This window comes from Typopeltis vanoorti, chromosome 13 (assembly GCF_054136105.1).
Source record: "Typopeltis vanoorti isolate ZY-2024b chromosome 13, IOZ_Tvanoo_1.0, whole genome shotgun sequence".
NCBI classification, from domain to species: domain Eukaryota; kingdom Metazoa; phylum Arthropoda; class Arachnida; order Uropygi; family Thelyphonidae; genus Typopeltis; species Typopeltis vanoorti.
This window is the reverse complement of record NC_143561.1, coordinates 10,130,210-10,146,080: the sequence shown is the minus strand read 5'-3', so window position 1 is coordinate 10,146,080 and position 15,871 is coordinate 10,130,210. Positions and strand designations below refer to the sequence as shown.

General features: G+C 35.0%; 1 protein-coding gene across 1 annotated transcript in view; it reads right to left on the bottom strand.

The window, feature by feature from the left end:
• LOC150099932 (alpha-1-inhibitor 3-like) overlaps positions 1–15,871 on the bottom strand; it is a 79,110-nt gene that overhangs the window by 25,968 nt on the left and 37,271 nt on the right. Inside the window, exons 8-9 of the mRNA XM_090403177.1 lie at positions 7,687–7,807; positions 6,037–6,265 (exon numbers count right to left, since the gene is read on the bottom strand). Coding sequence (XP_090259303.1) covers positions 6,037–6,265; positions 7,687–7,807 — 350 coding nt within the window. The remainder of the gene's footprint in view (positions 1–6,036; positions 6,266–7,686; positions 7,808–15,871) is intronic.

The following is a 15,871-nucleotide window of genomic DNA, read 5'->3' as shown; positions in this document are numbered from 1 at the left end:
ATTTCCAACACACCAATCAAATTAATAAAAAAATATCTAACCGGTGTCATCCTCAGATAAGCTTATTAAAATGCTTCAAAGATGCTAGCTGAGACATTATATCTCAACAACGATCAGAAAAAAAAAAGAGAATTATTTAATACATTGAAGTGCTGTAGCTACAGCGGTTAAAAACATTAAAAGCAAAAATTGTAAAATATATATAACTTACTGTTATACTATAAATGCTGTTAAAAATGTAATCTTATCTAATTGCAAACTACAAATTACTATATATAGTATCTACTATGAACACATACAAAAAATAGAAAAATGAGTATGAAATTCACTGTAAAAAACAACTAGAACATTGCAGGCGTAGACTTCTGTGGCAAATTGGTTCAAAAGATATATTTCGGTGATTACTCCACACTTTTATTTAATTTTTATTATTCAGTTATATTTGTATAACTGAATAATAAAAAATGTGGTGTAATCACCGAAATATATCTTTTCAACTAGAACATGTTTTGTAAATGCATAATATGCAATCATAACTTTAATAAAAATTCATTGAATTAAAAAAATACTATTATCATATGTATGTAATTTTTAAATTATGTAATTTCTATAATTTTATAATGTAATTATTACATGTATGCGAGACATGACAAAGTGAAAAAAACATATTTATATTATTATCATTCTTACGAGAGACCTCCAGGGAGTCAGAGACTCATTGAGGGAAGCCACATGCAGTGGTATCTAGCTAATCCGAACTAATAAAAACCGTGCTCGTTCGGATTAGCGAATTTCTCCCCAAGAGACAACACTAACTAGCTTTAAGACAAAAATAATCAGATTCTAATGGTACATCAATTTAATTCTGTAAAAAATTAACTCATAGAAAAGAGCTGCTGTACTGTAATGTAAAACAAAAAAAAAAAATAATAATAATTCAGTACACAAATTTATTTTAGTAAAAATATTTAATTTGTATGCACTTGTATTATTGAGGATTCTAATTTAATAAAAATTGCATAGTTCAATAGATAACTAAATTTGCATAAAAAATATCACTTTCCTGTACACAACACACGAAATATTTACACAAAAATGTTTTTATTTCTTTGTAAAAATGTCGCTGATTTTCTTTTGCTTCTTGGAAGCTAAACATTTTTCGAATTCTTCTTTTCGGAGTTGAATTAGCAACAAAATTTTGTCGAAAGGAGTATCATTCTGCTTAGCACATTCCATACACAAGAAAACCATCAGTTGCCTATTCATGTTTTACTTCTTTTTCTTGATGTTCTTCATCGTCTTTTAATTCATTCTGTAGCGTCATATTTATAATTTTAGCATCTGATTTGATTTTGAATTCACTTTCGGTTCTACCTGTAATCCATTCCGCAACATCTGTTAGTGAAATTTCAACATCTGGATTTATATTTTTATCCTAATTATGCACGTTTTCGATTTCCTCTTTTTGTGTATATATATTTTATACTGTTCCGTATATACTGAACAGTATAAAAAAAGTAAACATGAACACACAGTAAATCAAAATAGTCTCCAGTATAACCGTACAATCGAGAGTATGAAAAAATACTGTACGGTAATAATAATAAAATAAATAATAATAATTATTAAATACATATAATAGTATACAAAACGTAATAAATAAAACTTTTTTTCTTTCAAACCGCAGTTCGGATTACTGGAGGGTTCGGACTAAAGAGGTTCGGATTAGCAAGATATGAATACACCAGCTATCATACTTATTCTTGAATTCATTCAGAGCTTGCACTCACAACATCCAATGGTAATCCATTCCAATCACGCACCAACCTATGAGAGAAAAACTCAGTCCTCACCCATTCTTAGCAGAATTCATTCTCAGCTTCAAAGGAGCTCTCTCCTCCTTTCCCCACCCTCCATAAATTGAAAAATTTCATACGTTGAAATCCTGTATGAACCTTTCAGAAGTTTATAAGTCTCAATCATTTCTCACCTCTTTCTACTTTCTGCTATTGTCTGCAGTCTACATATTCTTAATCTGTCTTCATACTTAGTATTGCACAATCCTGATATCATTTTGACACTCTACTTTGTGCTCTCTCTCTCTCCAATATATCAGAATCACAACGGAAACCAGTAGACCAGACCTGCGTACAACATCCTTATCTTTACATGAACGTTCGTTTAAGCACTGCAATTATGTTTTGAGTTGTATTTGCAATCTTTGCCACATGCCCCTGAAACTTAAATTTCCTATCTATTAACACCTCAAGATCCCTAGCTTCATCAGTTTCTTCTAGCCTAATTCCACCAATATAATACGATATCGGATATCTAATCATGCTGATGTGAATGACTTTATATTTACTAACACTCATCTGACATCCATTTTCCCATGCCAACAATTCAGCCTATCAAAATCATTCTGCAAAGACTGCATATCAGCAGCATTCCTCATTACCCTACCTATCTTTGCATCATCAGCAAATAGCTGTATATCGCTTGTCAAATCCTACCCAATATAATTAATGCACAGATTGAATAACAGTGGACAAGCACAGACCTTGGGTACACCACTTGTTTCCTTTAACCTTGCAGACTCAGATCCCTCGTATACCACTTTTGATATCTGTCAATCCTCTTATCCATGCTAATGTTGTATAACCCAAACCCATTTTCTTCAATTTTATCCAGCAGTCTGTCATTCTGTATTCTCTCAAAAGCTTTAGCAAAATCCAAAAGTATCATGGTGGATTATCCATTTCCCCTGTCTAGTTCAACGGTAACATTGTTATAGAATGTGAACAAGTTGCTAAAACATAACCTTTCCTTAGTAAACCCATGTTTACTAAGGAAAAATCCTGAGATACTGATTGGTCGATAGTTGGCTACATCGGTCTTTGCACCACCCTTGTGCAATGGAATTACCATACATTCCTTCAATTCCTGCGGAATCGTCCTTGTTCTGAGTCTCACATTATGCAGTCTGCTCAAAGGATTCGCAGTTCAGCTGAACACTCTTTTAGTACACGTGTTTTTATCCCATCAGACACTATTGATGAATTCTTATTCAATTTGTGCAACCGCTGTAATACCTCGTCCTCATACCCCTGCGTTTCTTCATCTAGTGAAGAGGTATAGTGAGCGTAATGTTGTGTACACTAGTTTGATAGCTTTTAACAAAATGGGCACTCATTAACTGAGCAACCTCTTCTGCATCTGTAACACTCGACATCAGGATTTAAAAAAGTTATTCTTTAACATTCATTCTTTCTTTTACTCACAGCATATTGACAGAATTCTTGTGGATTGTCTTCAGCACGCAGAGGCAGTTTCTATTCACACTCAGTCTTTGCCTTCCATACAACAGTTATGACTATTCTAGCCTGCTGCTTATAACGTTCATAACGGACGTCATCCCTATGCACACGGTATTCCTTCCACATCGTCCTTTTCTTACAAATCTGTTGCTGGATTATCCCATGGGAAACATCCCTTGCTCATGCCTCTTGTAACAATATTACACTTAGTTTAACCAAACATGATCCCCTTAAACAGTTATGTTGAGCTCCACAAAGAGAACAGTTCGTGTTTATCCACCATCATGTTTAGTTTCGATTCACATTTTCATTGTTCCTAAATCTTTAACTATGGCTAGAGAGGGAAGCGATTCTAAAATATGCTACTGATGTGGCACAAGCTCGATGACGGGAGTCAGCCTTGTCCACACTAATTTCTTGATATCCTACGAAAACAGTACTCTCATTCAACAAATACGTTCAAGGCATTATGATTACGTAACAGATTTCACTGAACGTTAACTTTTTTTTAATTGCGGTGCAGATTATTTAATTTTTCAAAACTATTTAATCCACAGTCATCGTCATAAAGTGGCTGATAGTTCCGTAACTTTTAGTTAACGATATATGCGAGACCATAACAATAATACATGATTAAGTTACATTAGTACTTGTGATAACTACAGTAACAAATTCTAATAAACAAACGTATAGAAATTATCATATGAATTAACAAATTATTCTGTTGGGACTCTAGGACTTCAATATTCACAGATCTTATTTCGGTTTTCTAAAACACACTTCTAATTGTATAAAACCACTCTGATTTAGTCACTCTAGGCGTTTCTTATCATATTGGTACCAAACCTGCTTTCCTAACCTTTCTTCATCCATTCAGTATACATTACAGTAGCACAATAGATTCGTTCTGTTAATGTTAACAATGTCAAGCCCCTTCCTAATATCTACGGCTTTAATTGTAATTTTGCAGTTGTAACCAGACATTCATTACCTTTCTTAAGATTTATCTGAACTGCCACATCTTGTGTTCTGTCATTTAAACAGTTTAATTTCTAACCCCAGCTACCAGGTTATTGATTAATTTCGGTTTTACTTCAAACAAATATATTCACTTGATTTTCAACCTCGAGAAGCTTGGATATTCTATTATCGGTTTCCATGTTTGTTTTCTATCGTTGTTAAAATTGTTCTTAGACAGTAAAATAGTTTATTTTTATAAGTTTCCTTTCGGAAGGTGACTGTTGTTTTCAATGTCCCTACCTATTTTATGTGTTTTTTTAATTCCAGGATTTATTGCCAGTGTTGTGTTGCAATTCATTAGTTCAGTTAAGGGATCTCGAAGACCGGTTGATTTATTTCGAATATATCATCATTTGCATAAAGTAAAGAGCTAAGTTGAATATCTTTAATTTTTAAATCAGGTTTATTGTGGATTTTTTATTTCATATCATGGTACATATCACTGAAGAGAGTGGCATATTAGCTAACGCCTGATTTTACGTCCAGTGATGTTCTTATTCTATCTAGTTCAATTTTAAATGATTATTTAAATGTAAATATAAACTATGCATTGCTCTGTATAATGCCCATTTAACATAGCCCTAGGCTATGTTAAATGGGCATTATACAGAGCAATGCATAAGAACGTTCTTATGCATTACAGAGCAATGCATAAGAACGTTTCTCTTGGCAGTATCTTATCGTTGTCATTTCAGATGTAGAAATTTTATACCAAAATCCTTGTTATGTTCTGTGATATCTGGACTTTTCATATGCCTGCAGTTCCAGAATTTTCAATTCATTCTGCAAGTACTGCAAAAGTACTGATATGATGATATCCTGACTATGTTTTCATCATCGGCGAACAGCTGTAAGTGCTGTACCGCCGACAGAGTGTATCATAGAAGAAGCCTGCTTCATGACACCATTTAATAAGGGGCTCGTTCAGCCATATCGCGGTAAGTGGCATATTATGGCAACAAGATATTTTACAAATATATGGCGTTTTGTTTAGTTTATGTGCTTATCATATTTTAATAATGTAAAAAAATATTCATACGATATGATTACATATTTAAATATGGTACTGCTGTTAAGATGAACTGGAATAATTTATATCATATTTATTATTATTAAGCTTATTAATAAGAATTAAAAATTAAGATTAATTTGTAGGCCTGTGTAGATCAGTCCAAGTGGCATTTGCATCCTCTGGGCTAAGCCACCTGAAGAATGATTTAAAGTTTAATCTATTCCTCGACTAGAGTAACTAAACGAAACCTTTATTGTATGGGTTAACAAGTTCGCCGATCTATGGAACAGGTAAAAGGGATTTATCTCCAAGAACCATTAGGGTTTCTGTCCTGTAAATTCCAGAAAGTCGACCGTAAATTTCCACACTATTCCAGACAATAACATATTCTGTTAGGGTTACGGAACACCAGATGGCGACACTTGTCAGGCATCTCTTCATTGGATGCCTTTTATAATCAGTGATAGTCTAGGGTCAGTTATATCTCATTGGCTACTGGTGGAGTTAAAACTGCCCAATCAATCTCCAAAATGTTCGATAGTAATAAAACAGTTTAACCTATACCTTAAAAGGGATTAAAGTGCGTTAGTTGATAGCTTATTAATATTTACTAGATATTGTAAAACGTATTAATAGTATTTCTTAAATATTAGTAATAAAATTAGCTTTCTCTTTATTGAAACTCACTGGCAAGCATCTAGAGAGGTAGCTGAAGGCAGTAACTGTAATGCGAACTTTCTCTCCCCGGATCACTGAATACGGCAGCAGGAGTGAGACGAAGAATCTCGTGACGGTAGAAACCTTCGCTTCCTCTGAGAAGAATATTCCCATTTCCTGGTGCATGCACACAGCCCTAGCCATCCATTCCGTGTTGGTGTGGGGAAGTTCTAGATTCAGCTCCAACTTCCCGGAGTCACTTTAAAATATAAAAATAAATGTAATTATTAAATTTTAATTTCGTTAGACTATTCTTATTTATTTGCTACAAAAAAATAAATAAAATCATTTTGATATTGTAGTGTCGTTTAGAGTTCAGACCTAACTTCGTTATATACAGCACGAGTGCTAGTCATAAATGAAATCCACTAAAGTTTTTTTTTGTGTCGCTGTAGGGAGTAGACAAGGCTGTTTTAGCCTTGTCTAATTCTGGAGATTGAAGGGAAGTTTAGTCTCCACTGGAAGCTAATCAAAGATAGCTGACCCAAGACTATCACTAATTATTCGTGGTATATTGTGAAGAGAGGCAGCTCAAAATTATCGCCATCTCATGGTCCTTAATCCTGACACTATAATTACTGTTCTTCTGAAATAATTCACTCTCCTGGTATGACTCTTAGGCCCACCCTTTCCTGCCAAGACAATAACTGCTATATCATTCTCAGTTTGCAAAAATCGCATCTTCTTTTTTTCCGCTTATTAGTTTTAACATGCCCATCCACCAAATCTGTACAAATTCTCTTACCCTTAATGAACTACCTGCACATTTTGGAAGTTGTCCAGTAGGAGTGATATGAAGAATCTCTTGACGGTAGTAACTTTCGCATCCTCTGAGAAGACTATTCCCATTCCATTTCCTGGTGCATACAGATAGCCCTAGTCATCCATTCCTTGTTTCTGTGGGGAAGTTCTAGATTCAGCTCCAACTTCCCGGAGTCACTTTAAAAAAAATATATATATAAAAAAATAATAAAAAAAATTATAAAAATAAATGTCATTATTAAATTTTGATTTCGTTAGACTATACTTGAGTCTAACTCTTGAGGACTTTGGCAAATTTTGAACTTCTCATTGATATTCTGTATTGTGTATTTTCAAAGGATAATTCTATGGGTGCTGTTCAGTAGAAACGACATTAGTTATTTTCCCAATGTTCAGTTCCACGCATGCACGCACATGCGCAAACACAGACAGAATATTTACAAAAGTATTTGGACGCAGTACGTGCCATGCAAATTTTGGATCCTACGGCATTCAAATAAAGGGAGTGTCTTCGTAATTCTGGTAATAAAAGGTGGGATGTGTTGCATGTTTTGCACTGTACTCGATGACAAGATGACGCTTTTATCAACTGTCGTTTCACTGGATGCCACTTGTGATCGTCTGGGACCATCTATTTCCGATTGAGTACCGAATAAGATTAAACGAGAGCCCCAAATTTGTTCAGTGCTAAACGCCCTTGCCTGTTCCATATTGGGAAATAAAAGGCGTTAGAGGATTTATATATAGTGCTTTACTAGGTCTCGTTGATCGAGAGATTCATAGTTTGTGATCTCTGTTCGTTCATTTATTATTTATCCGACTTCTAATGCTGAATATTATATTAAATTACTAAATTACCTGATAGTATGAATATCCCAGTGCATACTTTCTGTGTAAAAATCGTGAATTTCCAATTCAGCTGCCTTTTTTTTGTTCAGTTCTACGATTTCACTTTTCGCTGTTATGTATTCATCTGCATCTGAAAAAGAAAGTATGATTGTATAGAAAGCCAAAAAAAAAAAGTCTTGAATATGACATTTAAAATTTTAAAGCGAGAGCATAAGAATATCCTCTGTTTTTATAACTTATTTATGAAAAGAATATTCTTCATTGAAACTTAAAAGTTTCCGAAATTATCAACAGCTCACGAGAACATTGACCGTCCGCTTGGTTTAATTTTCTGTTTCATTAATATTTATCTGGAAGTCTGCTCCAAAACAACAGCAGAGTAATATTATGAATGATTTTAATTTTTGTTCTTTTTATCAGAACATGTGTATGATTTTGTTCCACTTGAACAGATTTAAACCATTCAAATCATATTATGACCTTATTTACGAGGTTGATTACAACCCGGAAAGGTTGTGAACCTCTCATAGTTCAGTACAGCGAATAACTGTTGGTTGTCCCATAAACATGGTGAATACGAATCTAGAGACCGAACTTTTAGATTGAAGATGTAGATCTGCATTAGACCTACGTTGTAGCAATATCCTTACTGCTGGAAATGTCTCTGAAGTTGCATGGCAATCAAGCTATCGCTTAACAGCTCCTCGTAACATATTTTACTGAAATAAAAGCAACTCTTACACAAGCACTTACTTTCTGCCTCATCTGACTGACTTACGAAATAACAACCTTAGGGATGCTGTTCTTCATCTGCACTTAAGGCTAATTAAGTCTATATAAATCAAATTAAAAAAGTTCTTAATTTGATAAAGTACAGCCCAAAAAATAAGATTTTTTTTTTGTTTTTTTCTTCTCCTTCTAGACGTCTCTCCCTGCAGGCAGCATTAAGAATGACAACACCGTTTATAATATTATAATATCACATGCAACGGCCTTTATAGAAATGCCCTTCATATGAAAGTTGAGATCTGCGACACGACACAAAGTGAATACAGAGTTACGTCTTACATTACACTTTATCAGATACACTACCCGAAAGATCCATACAACCACATGGAACAAAACTGTTGACACATTCCTTCATATGCTGGAATGAAAGGTGTTATTTCCTGACTGAGCAGGAATGTAGCCTTGCAGTCCGCTTTACAATCTAGCATGAGTAATATGCCAAGAATGGGAGTGAAAAAAATTTCTTCATAGGGAATAGAACAGAACCATGAACATGGGAAAGGAACCATGATCCTGAAATTTTAATTTCGGTTTCTCTTGAACCTTTTATCAATTATTATATGATATAATCATTAAACAAGAAAGTCCATTATGAACATAGCTGGTGTCGGTTGTTGTTCTGCATCGGTAATCTCCTTGGATATAATTACTAGACTTTCATTAATTCCGCTTTTCCTAAAGCCGTTGGAACGAATTTAAATTGTAATATGTGAAATGCCCCATGATTTACATTTTAATATGGTTTACACCATATTAAAATGTAAATTGCACATTCGGTGTCCTCTATCTGGCATCATACACAGCGCATGGCAGATTAAGCGGATTAAGAGCGTCGTTACTATCTGGCACAATGGCATTGTGTCCCAAAATTATTTTTACATGTATTATCCTAGAATGAACTCCTAATTACAGGAAAAGAAAACGTTAAACACCAGAAATGGGTTAAAATGTCTAAAACGACAGCTGTTGTATATACTTGAACAAAAAAGATGTAATTGTAAGATAAATAACAGCACCAGGAAAATTGCTCAACACGCGAAGCAATTGTTGTGTAGGTAAGGTGAGTTCAGCAAATTGTGATTCTTTTGAAATAATATCGAGATCCGAGTGATCTCATCGGAAGTGCTCATATATTAGTGCATATTTTGGCTTCTGTAAAACAGTGAAGAATGCTTTTGTGAAACTGAAATAAAGAACAGGAACCGACAAAATTGGCAGTATGGACTGATTGAGCATGTCATAGAAGTTTTGTAAAAGTAATTTCATTACTGAACAAAAAGAAATTATCTCGTTTGATTAAGCCTTAACGACTCCTTAAATAATTGTTAAATTAGGTTTCATGAATCTTTAGCCCAAATAATCAAATATATGCGAATTGAATGATTTCATAGCACTAGTGGGAACTGACCAGGAAGAAGTACGTAATATTGTTATCTTTATGTGATTCCAATTTGTGTCATAGTTGAGAATGTACAGTATATTTTTGGTGTCTTTCAGGTTAAAGTCGACAAATGTATCTATAAATGAATGTGTGCTACGGTTCTGGAACGTATGCGACGTCTTACATAATCGGCAACATATGATGCTTTCTTTTTTTAATTGCTACAATAAATTGCAGTGATATTTTATGACAGCAATATCAGATTCTTACTACTATAGCGGAATTTTCCTGCATTTGTTTGAAAGAAGAAAACTATAATAAGTGTCATCTTATATTTTAGACCTTTTAAGCGTTAATCTTTACCTGATAAATAATTCACTGCGCCGCATCCCCATCCACGTATCAAGAAACTGCTCAGCTCCGTCTGACCACATTTCTGCAGAAAATTAAAAAACAAAAATTATTATTAATAAGCGGACAATCTCCACTGATGTACAAACAGCTATCACATGTGTAAATGTAATTATGTTCTCTAACGAATGCACTGTATTTCACTTGGTTTTAAAGGAAAATGTGCCTACTATTCAATCGCATAATCATTGAGTTTAAAGGGAATACTGGTGATATTCATATTTAAAAGATTAGTATTGAAGGAACTTATGTACAAATTGCAGGAGTGATTAAAATGTGCAAACTCTACAGCCACAGCAATGGAAATTGCTATCACATATTAATACAAAATGCATGCTTACCAGGAAATCAGCATCGGCACCATACTTTCTTACATTCCCCGGGTGCCCTATAAGTTCTGTAAATAAAAATACCATTAAATTGATGATTGAGAGAACACAAAATTGTTTTTCTATGTGCGTGTGTGCTAGGATATTTGCCATTCAATTTTCAGATTGGCTTTCTCTACCTGAGACACTAATGTAATATTTAAAAAAAATCAAATAACTGTCATTTTATATTTAAATTTCAAGAATAATTTTCTTACAATCATTGACAGTTATTTGGGAATAATCAGTTATTTCTCCTAACCAATACGCATCACATATAGTTAATATATCAAGATGTACTGTCAAGAACAAACACAATATGTCAAAAATAGTAGACCATCAGACACTCTTTATTCGGGGCCTTTCACGTTTTAAGATATTAGTATTGTTTATTAGACTTCAAGTCTCGATGACATTCATCCCAATTTCCTGCTGAAGTCAGAACATATATTGGTTGGTTTTTTTCCTCTGACATCCTCCAGACTGGTAGACTTCCGATACAGTTGATGAAAACAAATTATCGGTATCTTAAAACCGGGGAGTGAAATAACAACAAACCAGAAAATTACTGACCAACTGCCCATTTTGGGCCTGTTATAAACTCCTAGAAAGGCTCATCCACAATACAATTACCCCTGAAATAATCTAACAGGCCCCAGTGGAACAGGAATGAATTCAGAAATAAACGAAGCTGCTGTGATCAGATTTTGTCACTCACCACACATATGGAGGCAGGCTACCAAAGACGCCTGAAATCAGTTGTACCTGATGTAGACCTTAATGCAGCTTATGATACAGTCTGAAGGCAAGGAGGCAATTTACTCCATGCGGTCCCATGCAGAACAATTGTTAACATAATTAAAAACATGATATGCAATCGTCTGTTCCAAATGACTATGCGAGAACTGAAGTAAACTAAGAACACAGAATAATGTATTACCACAAATGTCATTCCTAGCTGCCTCTCCTTTTTAACTTATACATTCCAGTCTTGCCTACTACGACCTAAAGAAGTTTGTTACGCTGATGACATTGCTTTAGCCACCAGACACACTAACTTTGCTACAATGGAACATGACCTTGCAGTCCTAGAAACATACTTCTGCAAACGGAGATTACACCCAAACCCTGGCAATACAGACGTTTTGTGTTTCTATTCGAACAATAATCAGGATAACAAACAACTGATGATCCATTTCAATCACAAACTGCTATTATACAAGATATTTCCGGGCGACAGTCTGGACAGAACTCTGTCCCCTAAACCATATATCATTAACACAGCATCCAAATGAAAAACGCGAAAGAACATACTGCAAAAACTCTACAGACAACCGAGGATGCCTCAACCAACAACGCTTCGCTACACTGTTTTTGGTCTCGGTTAGTGTGCAGCTAAATATTGCTCTCTCCTGTATGGTTGAACATCACTCATGTGTACCTGATCAATGCTCAGCTTAACACCATTATGTGCCTCATTTCTGGAACTGCGAAATCAACCCCAATGAACTGTCCTCCAATTCTAATATGAATCACACCTCGTCAAATCCAACATTCTTCTACTTGAATACAAAAAACTCATGAAAATCCAAGATATACCAATCCACGAAGACATCCCGCTCCTAGGAATAGATAGGCTAACGTCACGGCACCTTCCAATCCTAACAGCGAAAAATCTTCCGAGACAAATTTTAACATGAAAGAGAAGTGGAAGGAGTCCTGCCTTAACACTTCAGGGGATTTCCATGAATTAGAGAAAGCATGGCAGATGCCATAGAGTTTTCACATTTGGTCTACCCTTAACAGAATTCGCACCAATCATGGCACATATCGGCGCCGTTAGCTTAGTGGCTTTGCGCTTCGCAACCATATGCTTGGGGAAGGCGTGTCCTAGGTTCGATTCCCGTCGTCGACGTGAGAAGCTTAAGGATCTTCCTCAGCCATAGCCAAGTTAGCCGGTCTTCGGCAACAGGTTTTTAACCGCCAGTTTATCTGAGGTTTTTCCTCTGGCAAAGCAGGCAAACCGGCCCTCGTGAACACATGGATTACAGTAAGGAATAATGACCAAGCCATAGGTCTGATTTGTCATCTATGCCGTTTCCGAGCGCAGAGAAAATTTGGGAGATTGAGGTGGTACTGTACATCCAAGTAAAAAGGGGACTCACGGCCTGTATCACCATACAAAGTTTTCTTATTATGACAGATGTGCAGCTCACCTTTACAAATGGTGCATGAGTGCCAAATGGCGTAAGATTGTTCAATGTCTTTGCACTGGTCCTCCAACTATTTAGCTTTATCAGATCTTGCTGCTTTCCGTACTTCATTGCATTTATATATATATATATATATATATATGTAATAAATTTTTTAACTTGGGGATATTGTATATTAGGATAACCAAGTAATTTTATAAACTTGGTTATTTTAACTCCTGATCCCAAGTATGCAACAACTAAGTTTGCGCCTGAAACAAAGTTCAAGTCTAAAGATGGTACAACACTAGGGCAACTCATTGTAAGGGTGGGTAAAGCTCTGATCACTATTCTTAGTATTTTCCCATAATGTAAAGCACATCTCACTAGAAGATGTATACTGCAATGCATTATGGGTGGGGTCACTACCCAGACCGGTTTCAACCTTTTTTGAGGTCTCCTCAGTGAATAGCTAGACCCTAAATACCAAGGTTTTATTAATACGGAGCCTTATCAACTTTACCTATAGAAGTAGCAACAAGGTGTTTTTGTTTTTAATAAAAATCTCTGGAGGAGATATAGAAGTAATAAATTTTTTAACTTGGAGATATTGTATATTAGGATAACCAAGTAAAATCATCAATAATGTACATTATTCCCAAGGTGAAAAAACTTATTTACGTATATATATATATATATATATATATATATATATAATATACATAAAAACTTATGTATATATATATATATATATATATATATATATATATATATATATATATATATATATATATATATATATATATATATACTAGCGCCTAGACCCCGGACCTCCCGAAAACAGGTGCGTGAGGACCTACGACATTCTCGGACCTCTTTTCAGGAGATCCGATAGTGTCGCATCGCAAGGCAAACACACCGGCGGGTCATCGAATCGCAGCCATAGTGGTCTGGAAGATGTGAGAAGACTAAATGACTTAGCAAAAGCAGGGCGAATTGTACAGGAAGTAAAGTATAAAAAAACAAGAAAAATGAAAATGGCCAGTGCCATTTCTACAATGTCCCATCTAAGAACAAGAACTCGCTCATTTATATATATATATATATATATATATTTATATTATAATATATATATATATATATATATATAGATATATATAGATATATATATGTGTGTGTGTGTGTGTGTGTGTGTGTGTGTGTGTGTGTGTGTGTGTGTGTGTGTGTGTGTGTGTGTGTGTGTGTGTGTGTGTGTGTGTGTGTGTGTGTGTTAAATTTTTGAACAAAATGGTAATGCTGCAATAATAATTTGACAGTATTTTTAAATTCTTATCAACTCTCTATCTACAAATTATTTGTTATTTGTTAGATGTCCAAGTATTGTCTGATCATATATAATTTGATTGTATCACAAATATAATTTCTTTCCTCTCCTAATTTGTCTGACCCCTCATCTCTGTGGTTTCTAGTCTTTGGTTCAACTGCTTATTTCTAACCCAACTATCAGAAGAAAAATGTTTCCACTTATTCCATATAACTATATTCAACCAACTGGCTGCCAACGATGCCAGAATGATTTGTTCTCTATTATTGATTCTATTTTTAATTTGCTGTCTCCGTAGTAGCGCAGTCCGTATCGACGGTATCCTGGGTTTGAGTCCTGTCTAAGGATGCAAATAAAATTATAAGGTTACAGTAAGTTGAAGATGAATTAGATCGTCTCATACAATAGAAATCGACTTTCTCCTCTCTCTCTCACTGAGAAAACTGGGTTTTTCACCTGGAAAAAAGAGAAAAAGAAGGCAGCAGAACACATATTTTACAGACAATAGCAGACAACGCAGAGAGATTAACTGGAATGCCTTAAGATGCGATTAAGATGTTAAAAAGTTTCTTGTCGCAGACTGGTCATTGAGAGTAACTCGAAAGAAAGAAAAGGTTCGGGAATTTAATTCTAACTGAACAAAAATTCAGCGTGGAAATATTTTATTTATCAAATAAGAGACATATTTTCAGAAGAAATACGAAACACGAGGAGAATACACTCACTCAAAATCCAAACCACAACATAAAGGATCAGCACTAGAAAACCCAGCTTATATTGCCAGCACACAAAATATTAAACATATAGTAATCGACACCATCCTCTCATAAAAATAGATGCATCTCACCAGTGACAGGGTGCTCCCTAAGGTTATGGGCCATAAAACACATTCCCACTCCACACACAAGATAGGGAAACACCCAGGGTACAATAAACACATACCACCCATCTCACACCCACTCACAATAAACACATACCACCTACTCGCCCATCGATACTTCCCCACATAACGACCATTGGGAAACGAACACGTCTCGCTCTTTTTCTCCCCGTTTCCCTTCCCGAACACGTCATCCAACAGACGTCAGCTGGCCCACCTCATGCCCTAGAGGGTCATAAAAGCAGTTTGAAGTATCACTATATCTTCAGATAGGAATAAAAATCTTGAGAAAAATAAATACATATATATGAATTTAATTTTAGGTACACGGGTTAGTTTTAGGTGTATACTTCCGGTTTCATTCGATGCGATCTATTAATTTGCATAATGTCATTTTTTCGCACAGTTGCAGTGAATTGAATATCGTGCTGAGATAATTTTCCCATTTCTCCGTTACAGATCTGTGAAATGAAAATTCAGATACTCCCGTGATATTTTAATATTTGTCTTTTTATCTAATTCTCTGAATTCCTATTTCGCCTAATCCAAGATTTTTTCCCACACGTTTCTATTCCGTATATCTCATAGCCTCGTCTCATGTATACTTTCAAAATTTTACTTGGAACACTCCACATGAAAAATTATCTGTCTCATGCAGTTTTATTTCACTTATATAAATTAGTACTGTGGATGTTTTAAAAATCATCTAATTCGACATTGTGATCAAACCTTCTGGTATGTATGTGAAGTTTATCCCCTGTAAAAGACTTTCATATCTCAATATTGCAGTACTCTGGTATACTCGACTCCATTTGCATTTCCACAAATCAAGTTTCCCATAGCTTTTAC